The sequence below is a fragment of the Ceratotherium simum genome, chromosome 10 (genome assembly GCF_057802395.1).
Source record: "Ceratotherium simum simum isolate JZ-2026a chromosome 10, ASM5780239v1, whole genome shotgun sequence".
Classification (NCBI taxonomy): Eukaryota; Metazoa; Chordata; class Mammalia; order Perissodactyla; family Rhinocerotidae; genus Ceratotherium; species Ceratotherium simum.
Window position 1 is genome coordinate 13113628 of NC_141909.1, and position 18675 is coordinate 13132302.

At 40.1% G+C, this 18675-nt stretch overlaps 1 protein-coding gene across 7 annotated transcripts in view; it reads left to right on the forward strand.

Annotated features, from left to right (window-relative positions):
• DOCK9 (dedicator of cytokinesis 9) overlaps window positions 1-18254 on the forward strand; it is a 283377-nt gene extending 265123 nt beyond the window's left edge. For all 7 annotated transcript variants that reach the window (XM_004423131.3, XM_087435895.1, XM_087435897.1 and 4 more), the window contains 7 exons: window positions 338-451; window positions 2248-2394; window positions 5775-5985; window positions 11515-11705; window positions 14565-14665; window positions 14799-14937; window positions 16987-18254. In XM_004423131.3, the coding sequence (XP_004423188.1) occupies window positions 338-451; window positions 2248-2394; window positions 5775-5985; window positions 11515-11705; window positions 14565-14665; window positions 14799-14937; window positions 16987-17109 (1026 nt within the window). In that variant the 3' untranslated portion in view covers window positions 17110-18254. The remainder of the gene's footprint in view (window positions 1-337; window positions 452-2247; window positions 2395-5774; window positions 5986-11514; window positions 11706-14564; window positions 14666-14798; window positions 14938-16986) is intronic.
• Window positions 18255-18675: the final 421 nt, after the last annotated feature.

Consider the following 18675-nt stretch of genomic DNA (forward strand, 5'->3'; position numbering starts at 1 on the left):
TCTCTTAGTATATCAAATGGAGTAGGAAAAGCAAAGGCTAAAAATGTCAACATAGAACTTGATCATCTCTGACGTTTCATGCTAACTTGAAAACAGAATTTGCTTACTGCAATGTGGAAATCTGATGGGTCCTCAAGATGCAAGATGGCCCTTTGGGTAGGAAACATTACAATTCAGGAGTGATCGCTACCAGTTGTACAGTCAAAATACATTCTTGATTTTTTTTTTAACTCAATGTGCAAGGAATTTTCACCTACATTATCCCATTTAATTGTTATTTTAAAATTGATTCTACTAGTTTCAAGTGGGAAGAAATCGGTTTTGTTCTGCTTTCCAGAGGCTAGCCCATCTCTATGACACGCTACACCGGGCCTACAGCAAAGTAACCGAGGTCATGCACTCGGGCCGCAGGCTCCTGGGGACGTACTTCCGAGTGGCCTTCTTTGGACAGGTGAGTCTATTCGCTGTTCTGTAGGCTGTCCCAAGACCCCTTTTTTTTTCAACTCTATCAAATATTTTATAAATTTTCTGTTTTCTATAAATGCTAATTTGATGAATTTGTCATATTTAGTATGATTCTTACCTTCCTCAGTAGTAAACTTTCTGCTTTTTTTCTTTCTTCCTGTCTTTTCTTTATTACTTTCTTAAGGCAGCGGTAAGTTCTCCCTCCATAAGACATTCTTAGCGGCATCTTTGGTACTTAAATGTGGTTTGCAAGTTTCCTTTTCAAGTCTGTATGTATATCTGTCCAGTCATTACAAACTTCAAAAAAAATTAACATTTTATTCCATTTACAGAAATAAATCTTCTGTTTCCTTATACAACTTCACTGCATGTTTTAAACCAAAATTAAGACTTTCTGGTTTCCTTTGTCCTTGTGCATCTCTATCTTTTGTAATATAATGTCTCCACAAGTTATATTTACCATTGTAATATTTCAGAAACCCTATGTGAAAGGGTTCATTTAAATTTAACTGAAAGTTTAACCTCCAAGTCTCTAACATGATTAAATGGTATAAATTATAATCTATTTATTTAGAGTGTGTGGTTTTCTATGAGCATTATATAACCTTCAATTTATCCTGTTATTGTCTTTTATAACTTTATAGCAATACCAGTTTACAGACAGTGAAACAGATGTGGAGGTAATTACAGTAAATGCTTAAAAAGCAAGTAATATAGTGAAATTACTGCATCTAAACTCCTAGTTTGATGTGGGTGTTTTTTGTTTCATATTAGCCTGCATTTTTTTTTATATACTTTGTATTTTGCACCATTTTCTCTCTTTTATTTTAGATGAGAAACATTTTTTAAAAACTTATTTTAAATATTAACCTCAATCTGGACTTTTAAATTTTCAACCTTTTTCACTTCCCATGCAGTTTGAAGCCTTGTTGTATTCAGACATGATTGGTGCTAAAACAGATGATGACTGGTAATAAGGAAAATATTTTCTGATATGATGCTACCCTCATTAATATTTTTCTCATCAGTAAAGCAAAATAGAATTTACACAAACTTCGTATAACCTTTGCTGAACCTACTCCAGACCTGAACGCTTCCATTTATGCTGTAAAATCCTGTATATGTGGGGGCCAGCCCCAGGGCATAGCAGTTAAGTGCGTGCACTCCACTGCTGGCAGCCCGGGTCTGGATTCCGGGCACGCACTGAAGCACCGCTTCTCAGGCCATGCTGTGGCGGTGTCCCAAAAAAAGTGGAGGAAGATGGGCACAGATGTTAGCCCAGGGTTAGTCTTCCTCAGCCAAAAGAGGAGGATTGGCATGGATGTTAGCTCAGAGCTGATCTTCCTCACCGAAAAAAAAAAAAAATCCTGTGTAGGTGGGACAGGTCAGGAGGAGGGATGTGTGTGCATTCTGAGGCCTGCCTATAGCAGGCTGCAGAATCCTTTCCTAGTGAGTTCTGCTTCTTGGGAATGTGAAATAGGCTTGAATCCCATCATTAGACTTCACTGAGAGAACACATTCTTGAATCCCCAATCTTTCATTTCACTCAACACGTAATGACAGCATTCTTGAATGAGTTTGCAATTCTGTGTTCTTTCTTTATCTTTGCACCTAGACTTCACATTATTATCATTTTCCTTCCTGTTCAGAACGTCTAAGTAGGATTTTATTTTAGAATCATTCCCTTTTTTTTTTTTAAACACTTATAACAAAAGAATCCTTCCTGGGTGGTAAGCCTGGGCTTGCATTTGGGGATAGCTCTAATTGTGCTTTATGTCACAGGGATTCTTTGAAGACGAAGATGGAAAGGAGTATATTTACAAAGAACCCAAACTCACGCCTCTGTCAGAAATTTCTCAGAGACTCCTTAAACTTTACTCAGATAAATTTGGTTCTGAAAATGTCAAAATGATACAGGATTCTGGCAAGGTACGACCATGTTTGGAAACGTTTCCTAGCAATATAATATTGTTTTGATTAACTATATGTGATGGATCATATATTATGTGTTCGTGAATGTGTATAGATAAAGAGAAGACCCAGGAAAAAATTAAGAATGGTTGGCCTTGAGTGGCAAGTGTATTTTTTTTTTCTTCTTAATATCTTTCTGTGCTTTTCAGATATCCATGAAGCAAATCTTTATTTCATAATTTTAGAAAGATATTCTTTTACAAAATAATTAATATCTGAAAGGATATACCATTTTTAGTCCATATATTTAGAAACTCTGTAAGAGTAGGGTCCAAGGTTCTGTTTCCTGCTGCACTTTTCCCTGGGCTTTAGCACAGTGCCTGGCATATTACCTGATACTCTGTCTGACCAATTGTTGGATGTATGGACAGATGGACTGGCAGGCAGACAGACCAAGGAATGAACTAACTAACCAGCACATTTGTCAGAATGAGATCTACTTTCTATTTAGAGAGGCTGTCCTCTGCTGTATTGCTCTTATGAAGACCCTTTCTGAACCTACACATTTCTCCTGTATATTTGTATGTCCCACTGTCTTGAGGACATCTCCAGGAAGTTGAGTGCCCTTTGTTTCCTGAAAGTCAGGCCAAGCTAGAGCTCCTGTTCTTTGCATTAAAAACGTTCCTCCTGCCCACTATCCAGCAATGATAACCTCTACCAGTGTCTACGTCCATTATTTTGGAGGATGCTTAGTTCATTTTCCGTCCTGAGCCCTGCTTTGGGTCCCCAATGTCTAGAATCTGTTTCCTTGGGGCCTTTCGTTTTCTCCAGAGAAGAATCTTCCAGTCTTCTGCCCAGGTGGTAGAGAGGGGACGAGGAAGGGGGTAATTCTGAATTCTGGATGCAGGAGACAAGCCTGCAGCCTTTCACCTTCTCTCCCTTTGTTCTGCTCGATACCTTACCCCTGCTTTCCACTGAGACTGGCAAATCCACTTAGATGTTTTCCAGACCAGTTTCTCCAAGGGACAATCTCTGCTTCCTGTGGGGCAGGGACTAAGGAATGGAACCTGGAGTTCTACCACTTCAGATAGACTTCGGGCCACTCGCCCTGGTGTCTGCCCCACGCCTCTCCCAGTATCCCTCATCGTTGTGCTGGTCCTCTATGATATCAGTCCATTCAGGCTGCTTTGACAAGTACCATAGCCTGGGTGGCTTATAAACAACAGAAACTTACTTCTCACAGTTCTGGAGGCTGGGAAGTCCAAGATCAAGGCGTCGGCAGATTTGGTGTCTGGTGAGGGCTCGCTTCCTTGTTCATAGACGGCCGTGTTCTCACTGTCCTCACATGGTGGAAGGGGTGAGGGAGCTCTGTAGGGTCTCTTTTATAAGGGCATTAATCCCATTCTTGAGGCCTCCACCCTCGGGCCTAATCACCTCCCACCTCCTAATACTATCACATTGGAGGTTAAGATTTCAACATATGAATTTGGGAGGCCACAGACATTCAGTCTATAGCAGCAGGCTTCTGAGGGCTGCACTGACTCACTTGTTCTTACCCCTCTGCGTGGGAACTTAGATTAGAACTTTCTCCACTCTGCCAAGTCAGGTAGTACACCTCCAAGCACCTGCCGTCCAGAAATTCATTACAATCTCTCATCACTGCTGGCTTCTGTCCTCTTTTATTGGTCCTTGCAGGTCAATTCTTTACTGTCATTTTAAGAGTTGCACAAAGGAAAAGGGATAAGCACACGTTCATCCATTTTTAACCAGAAACCTCAGCACAACCTTATTAAGACCTACTTTCTTCCCAGACCAAATTATTCAGGTCCAACTTGCCTTTTTCTCTAAAACCAAAACCTTTGTTGGGGTCAATCTGTGGCTTTAACGTTGTGGCCTTTTCTCAAGGTTCTCATGTGTTCTTCTTCCCCTTTTAATATGTGGCCCTTTATGCAGCAGCTGAAAGACTTACCAGACCTTCTTCTCTTCCCCTAAACACCAGCCCTCCGTTCCTTGTGCTGATACATACGTACAACTTTGAAAGTGAAGACTGGGGAAATACCACTGAAAAAGAGACAAGAATGTTCATTTCCACTGCTTTTAAATTGTTTCTGCTAAAGAAAATTAACTTTAATAGGTTTGATACAGTTATAATGATTAGCTTTTTCTAATAGAAAAATAACTTGCGACTTTATGTATTTTCTTAACTGCCAAAGTTTAAGGCACTTTCACATCTATTTTTCGTTTCTTTTCACAAACATCTGTGTTAAGAGAACAGTAATGCGTGATAACTTGAGACCAGTAAAACCATCGTGGGCTCATTTGTCGGCCTGCCCTGAGTCCAGTACAGTCTCCAAGTTCTCTGCACAGTCATTTCTTTCATGTCCCTTTTGTTGCTCTAGGAGCCTGAATGCAATTAATATGTGCAAAACTGATTCATCTCCCTAATAAGTTGGCTTTTGTTTTTGTATGGAAAATGCCCATGTTTAATTTTCTAGCATGTCACAGAAGTTAGAGCACCACTAATTCTGGCAATGTAGTTTTAAAGGCATTTATGTGCTGACTTAATCAGGAACTAAGCTTATGATTAATTAGTCTGTACCTGTATTAAATTAATTCATCTACATCTGTTTACATCTAATCTGTCTACAGATTAATTATAATTTGGGGACCTAGATTTTAAACATTATTACTAAAATAAACATTTTTCTCTCTGAGCCAAATATGTAAAAGTACAGTTTAGGAAACAATCAGAGAAATCCAGATGGGGAGTCATTCAACAAGAAAACTAGCATGATGTCTTCCAAAAATTCAGTGTCATGAAAAAAAAATAGTGAGGAATTCTTCTAGATTAAATAAGACTAAAGAGACGTATCAGCTAAATGTAAAGTGTTATCACTGATTAGATTCTGTTTCAGACACAAATAGCCATAAATAACATTTTGGGAACATTTGAGAAATTTTAATATAGACTGGGTATTGGGTGATATTAGGGAATTAGTGTTAGTTTTGTTAGGTACAATAATGTTTTGTGGTTATGGAGGAGAATGTCCTCATGTTTAGGACACATGTTCCTGATGTTCACATGTTCCTCACGTTCAGCCACGTGGCTGAAGTGTCATGATGTGTGCCACTTAGTTTGAAATGGTTCAGCTAGAAAAAATGTCTATATGTACGTGTGTGTCTACAGACACATATGTGTATATGTGTGTGTATATGTGAAACAATTATAGCAAAGTATTAGCAGTTTTTCTAAGTGGTGGGTGTGTGAGTGTTTGTTATACTATTTTTTCCAACTTTCCTGAATTTTTACAAAACTTTTACTAATAAAAAGTGGAAAAACATAGCTTAGGCATGCTTTGAAATAGCACTAATCTTCCATTTTGTTTATTCATTTGAAGGTCAACCCTAAGGATCTGGATTCCAAGTATGCTTATATCCAGGTGACTCATGTGATCCCATTCTTTGATGAAAAAGAGTTGCAAGAAAGGAAAACAGAGTTTGAAAGATCTCATAACATCCGCCGCTTCATGTTTGAGATGCCTTTCACTCAGACTGGGAAGAGGCAGGGTGGGGTCGAGGAGCAGTGCAAACGGCGCACCATATTGACAGGTACCGTTTCTCGGCTCCTTTCTTTAAGAATCACATCCCGACGTCAGCCTGGACACCAGGATAAAGAGCTCTCTGAAGGGGTCCAGAAGCTTAGTTAACTTTCCCCACTTATCCATATCAGTTTAACGTTTATCTAATGCTTACTTTTGAATACTCATGACATTTTTCTTTTTATCTGTTTGCATTTTTTTCTTGCACCAGACCAGAAGTTCATATCCAATGTAAGGTCACTTACCCTTTTTAGAATCTGATGAAAACGGTGGGCCCTTACCTCCTCAGAATGCTTTTGCACATAATTTCAGGTGATTTACAGACTCCTTCTAGAACCCATGTGGACCCCTCTCTAGGCCCGTGGCCCCCAGGTCTAGAGCCTCTGCACACAAGTCCTGTGCCTACTTCCTGGGAAGAGACCCCTTATATATTTCTGTCGCACAGGTCCCACCCAGCACAGACCTGCTCAGAGATTTTAGGCTGAGTGAATAAATAGGACATGAGGCTGGATCCCTCCCGCATCATTGCTGAGAATGGTTAGCCAACCTCAGCTTGAATACCTCCAGTACCAGGAAGCTCACTGCATTCAGAGGCCTCCTGTTTAACTGTTGCAGCTGTTGATCCTTTGGCACTGTTTAGCCGTCGATAACCCATTCTCAGAAATATATTTTTCATCATTTCCCAGTTCCTGACAAGTACAAAGTCGCCTTGGGAGTGATTTTTATCTTCTTTGGGGGAGCTTGGCCCATCTACTCTCAGATTAGAGTCAGCAACATTACTGGGGTAACCTAAAATAAAACACTTTCTTGACTTGAAGAAAATCAGTGGGGGAGGGGGGGCCGGCCCGGTGGCACAAGTGGTTAAGTGCACGCGCTCCACTGCAGTGGCCCAGGGGTCGCCGGTTCAGATCCCGGGTGAGCACCGATGCACCTCTTGGCAGGCCATGCTGTGGCAGCATCCCATATAAAGTGGAGGAAGATGGGCATGGATGTTAGCCCAGGGCCAGTCTTCCTCAGCAAAAAAAAAAAAAAAAAGAGGGGAGGATTGGCAGATGTTAGCACAGGGCTGATCTTCCTCACACACAAAAAAGAATCAAAAAAAAAAAAAGAGAGAGAGAAAGAAAGAAAATCAGTGGGGAGGCCTTTTCAGAATGCCAGGCGTGTCTATATCCACTATTTAGGCAAGTTTTTCAGAGTAGCCATAGTTTAGTCGAACTGGGAAAGCACCCACTGTTTGTCTAGAAGTATTCCATCTGTGTGATAATATGCAATATTATCGTAATAAATGAAAGGGGCATTGTTAAGATGCTGCATTTGAAATGAGGCTCCTCTCTCACCATTGAATTGTACACTTTAAATGGGTGAATTCTGTGGTATGTGATTGCTATCTGAGTAAAGCTGTTACCAAAGAAAGAATATGGCTCATTATAAAATAGCTCAGAACAGCATATTGCAGGGGAATTTTTCACCCTTCCTATGAGGGAACTGAGATAAAAGTTAAAATTAAAAAAAAGGAATAACTACATTCTTAAAGAAAGAGTCCCTACTCCTGCTTTTAGAATAAGATAACATGATAAGCACAAACAATAGTGTCCCTCCCCCATATGTAAATGAATTGTTTTTCTAATGGACACCGTAGCAAATTCTTATTAAGCAAGATAACTCACATTTCTAAATGGAGTCATTTTAGGAGAATTACCAGCTTACAATGTTTATCTCTATAGCTCTGATGACTTTGATTCCTTATATTAGTGCTTATCAAAGGTTGTTCCCAGACCAGCAGCATCAGCATCACCTGAGATCCGGTTAGAAATGCAGATTCTCCGGCCCCACCCAGACCTGCTGAATCAGACACTCTGGGGGTGGGGCCCGGCTAGTTGTGTTTAACCAAGCCCTGCAGATATCTGATGCCACTCAAGTTTGAGAACTGCTGCTTTAAATAAACCTAGTTCACTGATGAGTCAGGGTCAGGGTTTTCATTACGATTGTTCTGCTCAGGTAGCACGCTGATTCATACAGTTACCACTCGGTGTTTTCCCTGGCCAGATTTCCTTGAAGGTTACAGTTTACCATTTTTTTCACAGAAATATTTTAGATTAGATAAAGGACATAAGCAAAGCTCTGAGGGGCAAAGAGTAAATCCACTGCAGAGAGTGGCAGAGTTAGCACACATGTTGTCAGCTCGGGAAATACCACCTTGCACAGCTGTGGGCAGTGCAGAGCCTGGGCCTGCGTCCTGCAGACCTGGGTCCCATCCTCACTGTGTGGCCTTGGGCAGGTCACTTAACCTCTCTGTGCCTTAGTTTCCTCATCTGTAAAATGAGTTATACTATCCATCTCATGTTAAAGAATTTTGTAAATTTTACCCAGGAAGGAAGAGAATTTACTTCATTTTGCTAGATCACACCCACCATCGGGCTCCTTGCCTTTTGCAGTTGATGATGAGCAAGAGGGGACTATAGTGCAACAAAACACACAAAAACAGCTGCCATTATTGCCCTGAAAGATCTCAAAATATCGAAAGGATAGTTACTGAGCAGTGTAAAGATTTAGAGAAGGGGTTATAAAAATACTACTAAAATCATGTAAACTCTGTATCAGCCTTCAGTTAAAGACACACAGCCCAGGATATTCTGAAGACTTTGAGCTTGCAAGTTTTCCCTTATGTTATTAATCTTTTAGGTTCTTCTTCTATAGCTTTGCTTCAAACCTGACCTTTGGTCTTCCAAGCTTTAGGAACACCCCGGCCCTCACTGCCCTCTGAACCCAGCAAAGGCTCACTTTCCTGGATGGTTCAGTTAGCTGCAATTGTGTGATCATTTGAAAAACCTAACGATCACCCTCCAAGCCCCTTTGGAGTACATTTCTGAGCCTGCCTCCCAGCACAATCCCCTCCTTTCCTTTTTTCATGGAACTTCGTGGAGTTTCTTCCCAATCACCATTCCAAAGTCTTGCAAATCATGCCAGGCTCCAACTCAGCTGGGAAATATTCTCTTGCCCTTCACCTTCTATTCAGTCTAACCAGACTGTACAATCACCCACACTTCTCAGCTATCTGTTCCTCATCCTCCTTCCTAAAGGGCTGCAGATCACGAATATGGGCTGTTTATTAATAATGTGATGGATCGCTCAGTCTGTCACCTAATTTTCCACCTTTCAGGCCTGTTTCCTTTTTCATTTAGTCATTTGGGCAGTAATACATTCATTAATTCAGCAAAATATATTGAGCACAGGCAGTATTCCAACTTGGCATACTAACAAAACCAAGCTCTCTGGCTTATGCAGCTTAGATAGTAGCAGGAGGAGATAGATGATAAACAGTAAACATGATGAGTAAATATACCTGTGTTGGAAAGTAATATGTGTTCTGGACAAGAGTGAAAGGAGATTGGAAATGAGGAGTTGAGAGGGTTGCCATTTAAATAGGGTGGCTGGGGTAGGCCTCACTGAGGAGATGACATTTGGGTCCAGACTGGAAGGAGATGAGGGAGTGGGTCATGCAAACATCTGAAAGGAGAAGGAGCTGCTGGGGCAAAGGCCAATAGCGGGGATGCTTGTGTCCAGTGCCTTCAGGGGACCAGGGGACGACCAGCAGCCTGATGTGGCTGGAGCCCAGTGAGCCTGAGGGAAAGGAGGAGAGATGATCCAGCAAAGAAGGCAGGGGGAGTCCCAGATCACATGGACCTGGTAGGCTCAGGCACAGACTCCCGAGTTTTCTGTATCGTTATACCTCTTCTTTGCCTCTTTGTGTCTCTAATTACCATAACAAGAAGCAGTGACTCAGGACTTTCACACTGAGTGAAATGGACGTAATCATGGACACCTCACAAACATCCCTGGAGATAGTTTTCCTCTCTGAAATAACAGTGTCATCGCACCATGGCCCTCAAACACTGTGACTAATTACATGTGTTTTGACGTGGCTGTTAGAAACGCAAGTACCATTTCCATCGGTACCTCTTTTTTACAAATGGGAATGCTGTAGCACTCCTCTATAAAGCATATCAGTCTGTCACATCTTGCTGCACCTCTGTTTGGAGGACCATTTCTCTGTCTCCTTGGCTGGTAAGCGGCAATGCATCGCTCTTGTCACACTATCAAAGGAGCCGTCAGTTAAAAGAGGATTTATCCATCCCAGTGCTGCCACCTAAAAACTGTGTGTCTGCATGGAACGCAAAAGAAATAGGAGACATGGTCCCTTGGTCTTAGGTTGATAAAACATTTAGAGACTAGAAGAGGTTTGTGAGTGGGTGACAAATGAAGTTGCATTGAGTTGAACATCTTCTCCTGCTTTCTCCAGACTTTGGGGGACCCATCAGAACTCTATGTTCTATGGGGAGGGCCCTGTTTTCTCATTTTGTAATAAGTCCTTTCTGAATAAACCCTCCCCAGCCCCTTACTAAATAGTAACGAATCCGGACACAACACTCCCATCCTATTTTTGCTTGTTAAAAAATAAAGTAAGCTTTTAAGCATATATCTACATATCTATTAGTTAATATATGTTAAATGAGAATATTATAGATATTTACATACCATATAAAGAGTGGAACTATGAAACAGACCCAAATTGAATTCAGCTGTTCATTTTTAAATGTAACTCTTTGTTGTTGATATGTTCATTTATCTAATTATGGTAAATGAAAACGACATTGATTTTTTTTTATAAAAAACTATATTAAAAAAGTAAATGTTTCTATTTACATTTTTTATTCATTTACGTTTCAAAGTATCTTGTTATTAGTACTACTCCAACAGTTTATGAATTTGTGGTTCATAAAATACTTTGCTTGGAAATATATTTTCACTTGTTTTTTTTCATTGATTTCTCTGATTTGTGCAGACTTAAGTGTGTGATTCAGAGTTGTTCTATGAAGAAAAATGAATTTTCTCAAGGATATTTATACGATCTATTTTCTGACTTAATCTGAATGTGGTATCTCAAAACTGATTAGTCTTTTTTATATTTTCAAAGCCATCTTAAAGATTTTATTTATTTATTTTTGCCCCAAAGCCCCAGCAGATAGTTGTATGTCACAGCTGCACATCCCACCAGTTGCTGTATGTGGGACGCGGCCTCAGCATGGCCGGAGAAGCGGTGCGCCGGTGCACGCCCGGGATCCGAACCCGGGCCGCCAGCAGCGGAGCGCGTGCACTTAACCGCTAAGCCACCGGGCCGGCCCATCAAAGCCATCTTATACCTACTTGCTCATTCAGATCTCACAACTTCCACGGAAGGCAGGGCATTCGTGGATGAGAAAATTGAGCAGGGAATGATAAAGTGATTTCTTCAAAGACAAACTTCTCACATTAAAGGTTAACAATGACCCAGCTCTCTTGACTTCATATGATACAACTTGTCATTAAACATAAACAGTGATAAAGGAAGACAATATTCTGGTTCCACAAAATACTGGCATATGACTTTGGCAAGCTTTGGGTTTCTTATCTGTAAAATGGGAATAATAATTACTTCTACTTCAGTAATAGTAAAGATCATGCAAGCTATGGAATAATTCTGAGACTTGTCGCTCTGCAGCAATACACTGCTTCCCTTACGTAAAGAAGCGGATCCCCGTCATGTACCAACACCACACTGACCTGAACCCCATTGAAGTGGCCATTGATGAGATGAGTAAGAAAGTGGCTGAGCTCCGGCAGCTGTGTTCCTCAGCCGAAGTGGACATGATCAAACTGCAGCTCAAACTCCAGGGCAGCGTGAGTGTTCAGGTGAGCCAAACCACGCAAGGACAGAGGAAAGGCTCCTTTGGACATCGGTAAATTTCAAGTCATTCACACCACCAAGGTCTAGTGTAGATCCCTGGCTTACCAGGTGATCCCTGTTACCTCCCCCCAGTGTCTGTGCAGTTTCTCCTGATACCAGAGCGGGCAATAGCTTTAGGGCCCCCACCCCACCCCATTCTACCTACAAGAGCTGTCATTCTTGCTAAGCTGTCAGCTAGGGGCAGGAGACAGCTCTCCATACTAACCTGATTTTTTGGTAATTTGGGGAATTCTAGGTGCCTAATTGGAAGCATCAAGACTCTTCTAAATATAAAGAAGTGTGGGTAGCTGTAGGTTTTTAAAATAAAACTATCATTTCTGGTTCTATGAAAATTGTATCTGAAAAAATACCTTAAGTTTCACTCTCTTAGTGGTATATTTTGATTAACAGAAATTCTTCATTTTACTATAGCCCAATGAATCAATTTTTCCTTTATTGGTAGCATTTTTTGTGTCCTTTTTAAGAAAGCTGTTCTTAAATCTGTTTCAAAGATGCTCTCCTATGTTCTCCTCCTTTGTTCAGCATTCCTTGCTATGTAGATCTGCGATCCATCTGGAAGTGATTTTGTATGTGGTAGCAGATAGGGATCAAAATATGTTCTTTTCCATATAGCTACCCAAGTGTTGTGCACCCATTTATGGAAAAATCATTTTTGATCTAGGTATTAATTACACAAATATGTTCAGTTTGTGAAAATTCATCAAGCTGTACACTTATATGCACTTTTCTGCTTGTATATTATACTGCAATAATACGTTTTTTAAAAGATTTCTTACTTATATGGTTTCCAAGGAAACTGGTAAATGTTAAATCACCTCTGTCCAGTGACTAGTATCCTCTTGCTTTATTGGTATTTTTAAGGGCATATAAATAACTCTAGCACTTATTTTACATATATATATGTCTGTATGTATACATACAGATGTGTGTATATATGTATCTCCCTATCTCCAACTCTTTTCTCTTTCAAGAAGGGTGTGTTAACGAAAGTTACATGTAGATTGTAGTATACAGATTTGGGGATTTTCTTGGTTCATTTTCTGAAATCAATTTTTGTCAACTTTTTATTCGATTCATGCTGAGTTGTTGCCTAATATTTTTCTAATTGTCATTCTCCATGAAAGTATTTACAGATGTTTTTAACATCTTCCCTTATGGCCCAAAAGACTTAGGTGCTTAAATAAGTTATCAAGTGAATATGATAAATATTCCAGCAATGTGAGTGGTTACATAATGGGGCCAGAGGCCACAATTTTCTGCAGTTAAAAACAAAACCACTCAATAACATGGCCTGGGAACATTCAGCCTCTATTGAAAGGCCAGCAGAGGGGTGTGGATACCAGTAAGGGTAGGGCTGGGAAGGTTGAGCTTTCTAAAGGGCAAATTGTGCCCTGTCATTTGGTGGTGACCTTAGAGTTTTATAAATGCTCAGTCATCATGAAAAGCAAAGAATTCCATGGTGAAATGAGGAGGTTAAGTTTATACGTGTGTGCCCACCAAGGTAACAACAAAGTTGGAGCCAGAGGAAATTAATTTTATCATTTTATTTGTGTATTTCTGTAATTCTTTGACCAAGAGCCTCATTGGGGTTGCTGTTGTACAGGACAAAGCCATCAGGGTGCCTTCATGGTGCTACCCTCCAAGATTGACCTTATGAGACCTTATGAGTCTCATCAGCTTTCCTCTTTGCATCTTCTTAAAATTGAATGTATTGCATCGTTTTGGATAATTGGTCATTTTGGTCATCTCCTCTTTGCATCTTCTTAAAATTGAATATATTGTATCATTTTGGATAATTGGTCATTTGGGTCATCTTCAGGTTGTTAACATGGGTCCCCACACATATCCAGTGTGATAACACATCCAGTCATCACAGAAGGTTAGCTACTTGTTACTGTCTCAGAGGACCCACCTCTAACCACAGTGGCCATCTGTCTCCCCACCTCTGGTGTGAACTCGCACAGCTCAGTTCTCCTGCCATTACTGTACAAGTCCTGCACACCATGGATCAGAATCACAGCCCTTCCTCTTTGCCAACAGTGACAGACAAGACAGACAGCCCTCCCTACTTACTTACCTTCCAAGCCCACCAGAGCTCCCAGGAAAAATTATGCAGTAATCACATGGTCAAGTCCTTTCTCAAGCTGTCTCAGATGCCTGGAACTTTCTCCTTCACATCCAATGTGTCTAACCTTCCTTCTCTCCGCATTTCCTGACTTACCCAACTTCAGAGAACTCTTCTTGGCTCATTAAAAGAGAGATGCAGGGTTCTGGTTCACTCACCATGTTGCTAAATGCCCCTAATCTTTGGCCTTCCAGCACACTTCAGATTGTTACTTCATTTGAGGATAGCAAATCAGTTTGCCCATGGCTGTCTACACAATTCAATTCAAGTTGGTTTTTAAAAACTAGCATATATCCTGTATTTTTCAATTTTTCACTGATCGCCCTTTTAGCATAGTGCAGCACAAATACCAATTGGAAGACCCGGACTCCAATCGCAGGTGTTTTGCTTATTGGCTGTTTGACCTTGAATGGGTCCTTAAGTTTTCCAAGCATTGGTTCTTCCTACATAAAATGAACCATCATCACAGGTGCCCTGAGAATGGCTGAGATGATAAAATCAAACGACATATAACAATATAAGCTTTTTTCTTAGTTTTCTTTTTTGGGTCATAAGTTCCTGGAGAGCAGGGGTCATGACTAACTCAGACAGCATTTTTAGTACTTGCCAACTGAAACTAAATCAATGATAATGGAAATTTTCTTCATAACATAGCTTAAAATCTTTGTTCTTTTTCTAGGTCAACGCTGGTCCACTGGCATATGCCCGAGCTTTCTTAGATGACACAAACACAAAAAGATATCCTGACAATAAAGTGAAGTTGCTTAAAGAAGTTTTCAGGTAAAGCACACTGGAAATGTCTTTTTCTCTTCAAGTATTGATCATGTCTATGCTCATTCAAGAAAGCAATACCACCAGTTAGACTTTCTTTGTCCTCTACGTGCCTTTATTTTTCTCTCCCGCACCATTTCAGGCAATTTGTGGAAGCTTGTGGTCAAGCCTTAGCAGTAAATGAACGGCTGATTAAAGAGGACCAGTTAGAGTATCAGGAAGAAATGAAGGCCAACTACAGGGAAATGGCAAAGGAGCTTTCTGAAATCATGCATGAGCAGGTAAGTGTCAGCCTGGAGTTCTTCTCATTTTTAGGGAGCACGCATCAGGTGGGGTCTCAAGTACACCCTATGGTGGCCTAAACCTTCTGACATCCTTCCAGAATTTTGATATCTGAAGAATAATGTAACATACTACACTGCGGCTACTATCTAACCACAGGTTACTGGGGGAACAGCTAGCAAATTGCCCACTGGTTAGTATCTAACATGACCAGAGGGGAGCAGCGCCCACCTCCTCTTCATTGCTCTTAGAGGTGGCCACAGTTTGTAAGCTTGACCCTCCCCACTCGAATCTAGCTCAAAAAACAAAAAAAAAACTCACATAAAAAGAAATACCCATACTCTTCCTAGAATTTTCTTTATTCACCCAGTCCTTTGAAAGAACAGAGTTGACTAACCTGATTTAAGGAATTATCTGTTGCATTAAATGTCTTTTACTATTTAAAAAAAATAGTTGTTCAATTTTTGACTATTTACAGCTGACCTGGGTGCCCCAGTGGATTCTTCATGGCTACCTCTGTATTCCTTGTCATTACTGGCATCTTTCCTAATTACAAGGCTACTATCGTCTTCCTGTATGAATTCCTTTCAGTAGGATTACTTACTTATGTGTGCTCACTAGTCATGAGAGGGACAGCTGCCCAGGGAACCAAGTGAATGTCAAAGAGCAGCTTCCACATTATTGTTTTTCAAGGGGTCCATTGTCCATCAACCAGAGTGACTTCATTCCAGTCACAGTACCAGTCTTTATAATTAGTGCTAACACTACTAATAACCTTAATAAAACGTAACTACTTTGGTCTGTTCCCTACATTATTGTCTTTCACTCTTGCAAAATGGAAGCTAGGACCATTTGTATCAGTTAACATATCACATGATGATTTAGTTAGGAAATTTCTGTTGCAGGAAACTAGCTTAAATGTCTAAGCTTTAACTTGCTTGCTTTTTTTCTCCTCCATGCTCACACATTCAGATGGGATGGTAATGTCGTTTTTTAATTTTATTTTTCTGAACCTTGATAAACTGACTCCAACGAAGTTATTTCTGAGTTTGGACAACTGCAGACGTTGGCATAGTGACAATGCATATGCAAAAGAAGGCAACCCTCTTCTCGGGATTTAGAAAAGTAGGAAAAAAATGGAAATAAAGAAATAAATATGTTGTAATTAAGCAGAAAGGGAAGGTCTCATGGGAACAAGTTTTTAGAGAAAGCTCAAGGTCTTTTCCATAAGTCTCCAGATTCCTACAGAATGGAGAGCTTGATCAGTGGGTGCCAGCATTTGGCACTAGAAAAGAAAAAAATTATGGGCTGAAAATAGTAAAGTAAACCCCCAGATTTTATGACATTTAATGCAGTGCTGTGCTCTAAACTGCACCTTAAACTTTTCATTATCCCAACAACTGTGAAGATTAAACTCCTTTGAACCCTTAAGCAAAAAGGGTCGTGACCTGGAATAGCCCTGATTTTGGTTTTTCCAGGGGAGCCTCTGAGTGTGTATGTTATTCTCAGTTTCTGCCTGGCAACAGGTCAAGTCTTGCATTTAGAATTCTCCCCTGCATTACCTAGTGTGAAAAGAGACTTGTTCAGGTCAGAGGGGCAGCCACTATCTCTTTCCCAGGGTGGAGATCTGTAAGAGCCTGAGAAAAGGAGCCAGTAGAGAAACACAGATGCTCCAGATTCGTTTTAAAAGACTTTTCCAAAGCACAAGGCTAGGTCATGTCCCCATCAAGCATATGTAAGATAATCTTGACTTCAAGCTGCTTTATAATCTGGTGAGTCTAGAAGGCTCACCATTCACTAACTTGTAAAGGAAACAAAACATGTTGTTCTTGACTTTCTCCTTATAATCCTGATCTGAAAAGGTCATTTACTAGATGAGCTGACACAATCCCTCTGCAAACTGCCAAAGCCAAACTATCTGAGTGCACCATCATTCATAGTAACGGTGACCGTTGGATAATAAATTACGTGTGACATGAAATGCACCATTTTTAGAAATGTTGTTCAGGGCATTACACTTCGGTAATATTGTGTTTCTGTGCCTCGAGATTTGCCCCCTGGAGGAGAAGACGAGCGTTTTGCCGAATTCCCTTCACATCTTCAATGCCATCAGTGGGACTCCAACAAGCACAATGGTTCATGGGATGACCAGCTCATCCTCAGTTGTGTGATTTCGCCTCATGGACCACATGTGGGGACTTACTTTGTCATTTGCAAACTCAGGATGATTTCCAAAGCTAATCACTGGGCCCGTGCAAGACACAGGGAAGACCGAGCACAAGAAGTCAAGGGGAATGGGAAAGAAAGGAGATAAAGAACTGTGTTATTTCTTAGCACATTTTCTAGAGGAGTCGTAAGAGGGTGCACATATTTTTTTAAATCTCGCTGGCAATATTCAAAGTTTTCATTATGTCTTAACAGAGATGTGTGGTAGACACTCTTAAGCTGGAGTTAAATTTTATTCTTCCTTACAGAGTAGTATTAAATGGCCTAGAGAAAACGAGTGTTCTAGAATGTACATAGCAGGGACAGTAGCACTGAAATTGAGGCTGGGGTAACCTTTTGCCTCTAGGCTAAGCTGGAAAATCTTGAAAATATTTTTTTTTCCTGTGGCACATTCAGGATGAATACAAGAATTATTTTTGTGACTAGTTTTTGATGACCTAAGGAAACTGACCATTGTAATTTTTGTACCAGTGAACCAGGAGGTTTAGTGCTTTTATACTCATTTACTTGCATTTAAAAAGTATGACAGCTTAAGAAACTATGTGAGCCTAAAACTAGTCAGGCAGTTTAGAACCAAAGGCCTGTATTAATAAACACAACTATGCTAAAAATTTAAAAGTAGTACAGTATATTGTTATGTACATAGAGTTTGTTAATACAGTCTCAGCATTCTGTATATACATTATCACATTTCTACATTTTTAATACTCACATCAGCTTCTGCATAAGTTTGTGAAAAATTTGTGCTGTTCTTAGTATATGCAATACACTTTACTGTTTTATTCTTGTACATAAAAAAGTGCAATATGGAGATGTATACAGTCTTTGCTATATTAGGTTTATAAACTGTTTTAAGATTTTCATCCTTTTGCCAAAGTGGTGGAGTATGTAACTGGTAAATCATAAATCCTGTGGTGAATAGTGGTGTAATTTAAAGCTTTCACCATGTTATATTTTCTTTTGAGACATTAATTTAGTAATTTTATATTTGGGAAAATAAAGGTTTTTAATTTTATTTAACTAGAAACTCTGCCCTGCTGTAATTAAACATTCTGTACCACATCTGTATTAAAAATAACATTGCTGATTTTCCGGTAGTGAATACTGGGTATTTATTGTTTGACAGTCCTGAGAGGGGCAGGATATTGAAATACTGGGGGGTGAAATAACATAGTGTATGAAATTTGCTTTAAAATACTTGAGGGGGAAGAAAAGAGGGCTGGTAGATGAAACAAGATGGACAGAAGCTGAGGTTGGGTACGTGGGGAATCATTATACCAGTTTCTCTGCTTTTGTGTAAATTTTCATGGTACAGATTTCGAGGCAGGTCTAGGGGCCAGATCTTCCAAAGAACTTGGATAAATGCTTTGTTACACTGTGGTCTGGCTCTGAATTCTATAGTCATGTGCCGCGTAACAACATTTTGGTCAAGGATGGATTGCGTATATGACAGTGGTCCCATAAGATTATAATGGAGCTGAAAAATTCGTATTGCTTGGTGCATCTGGAAG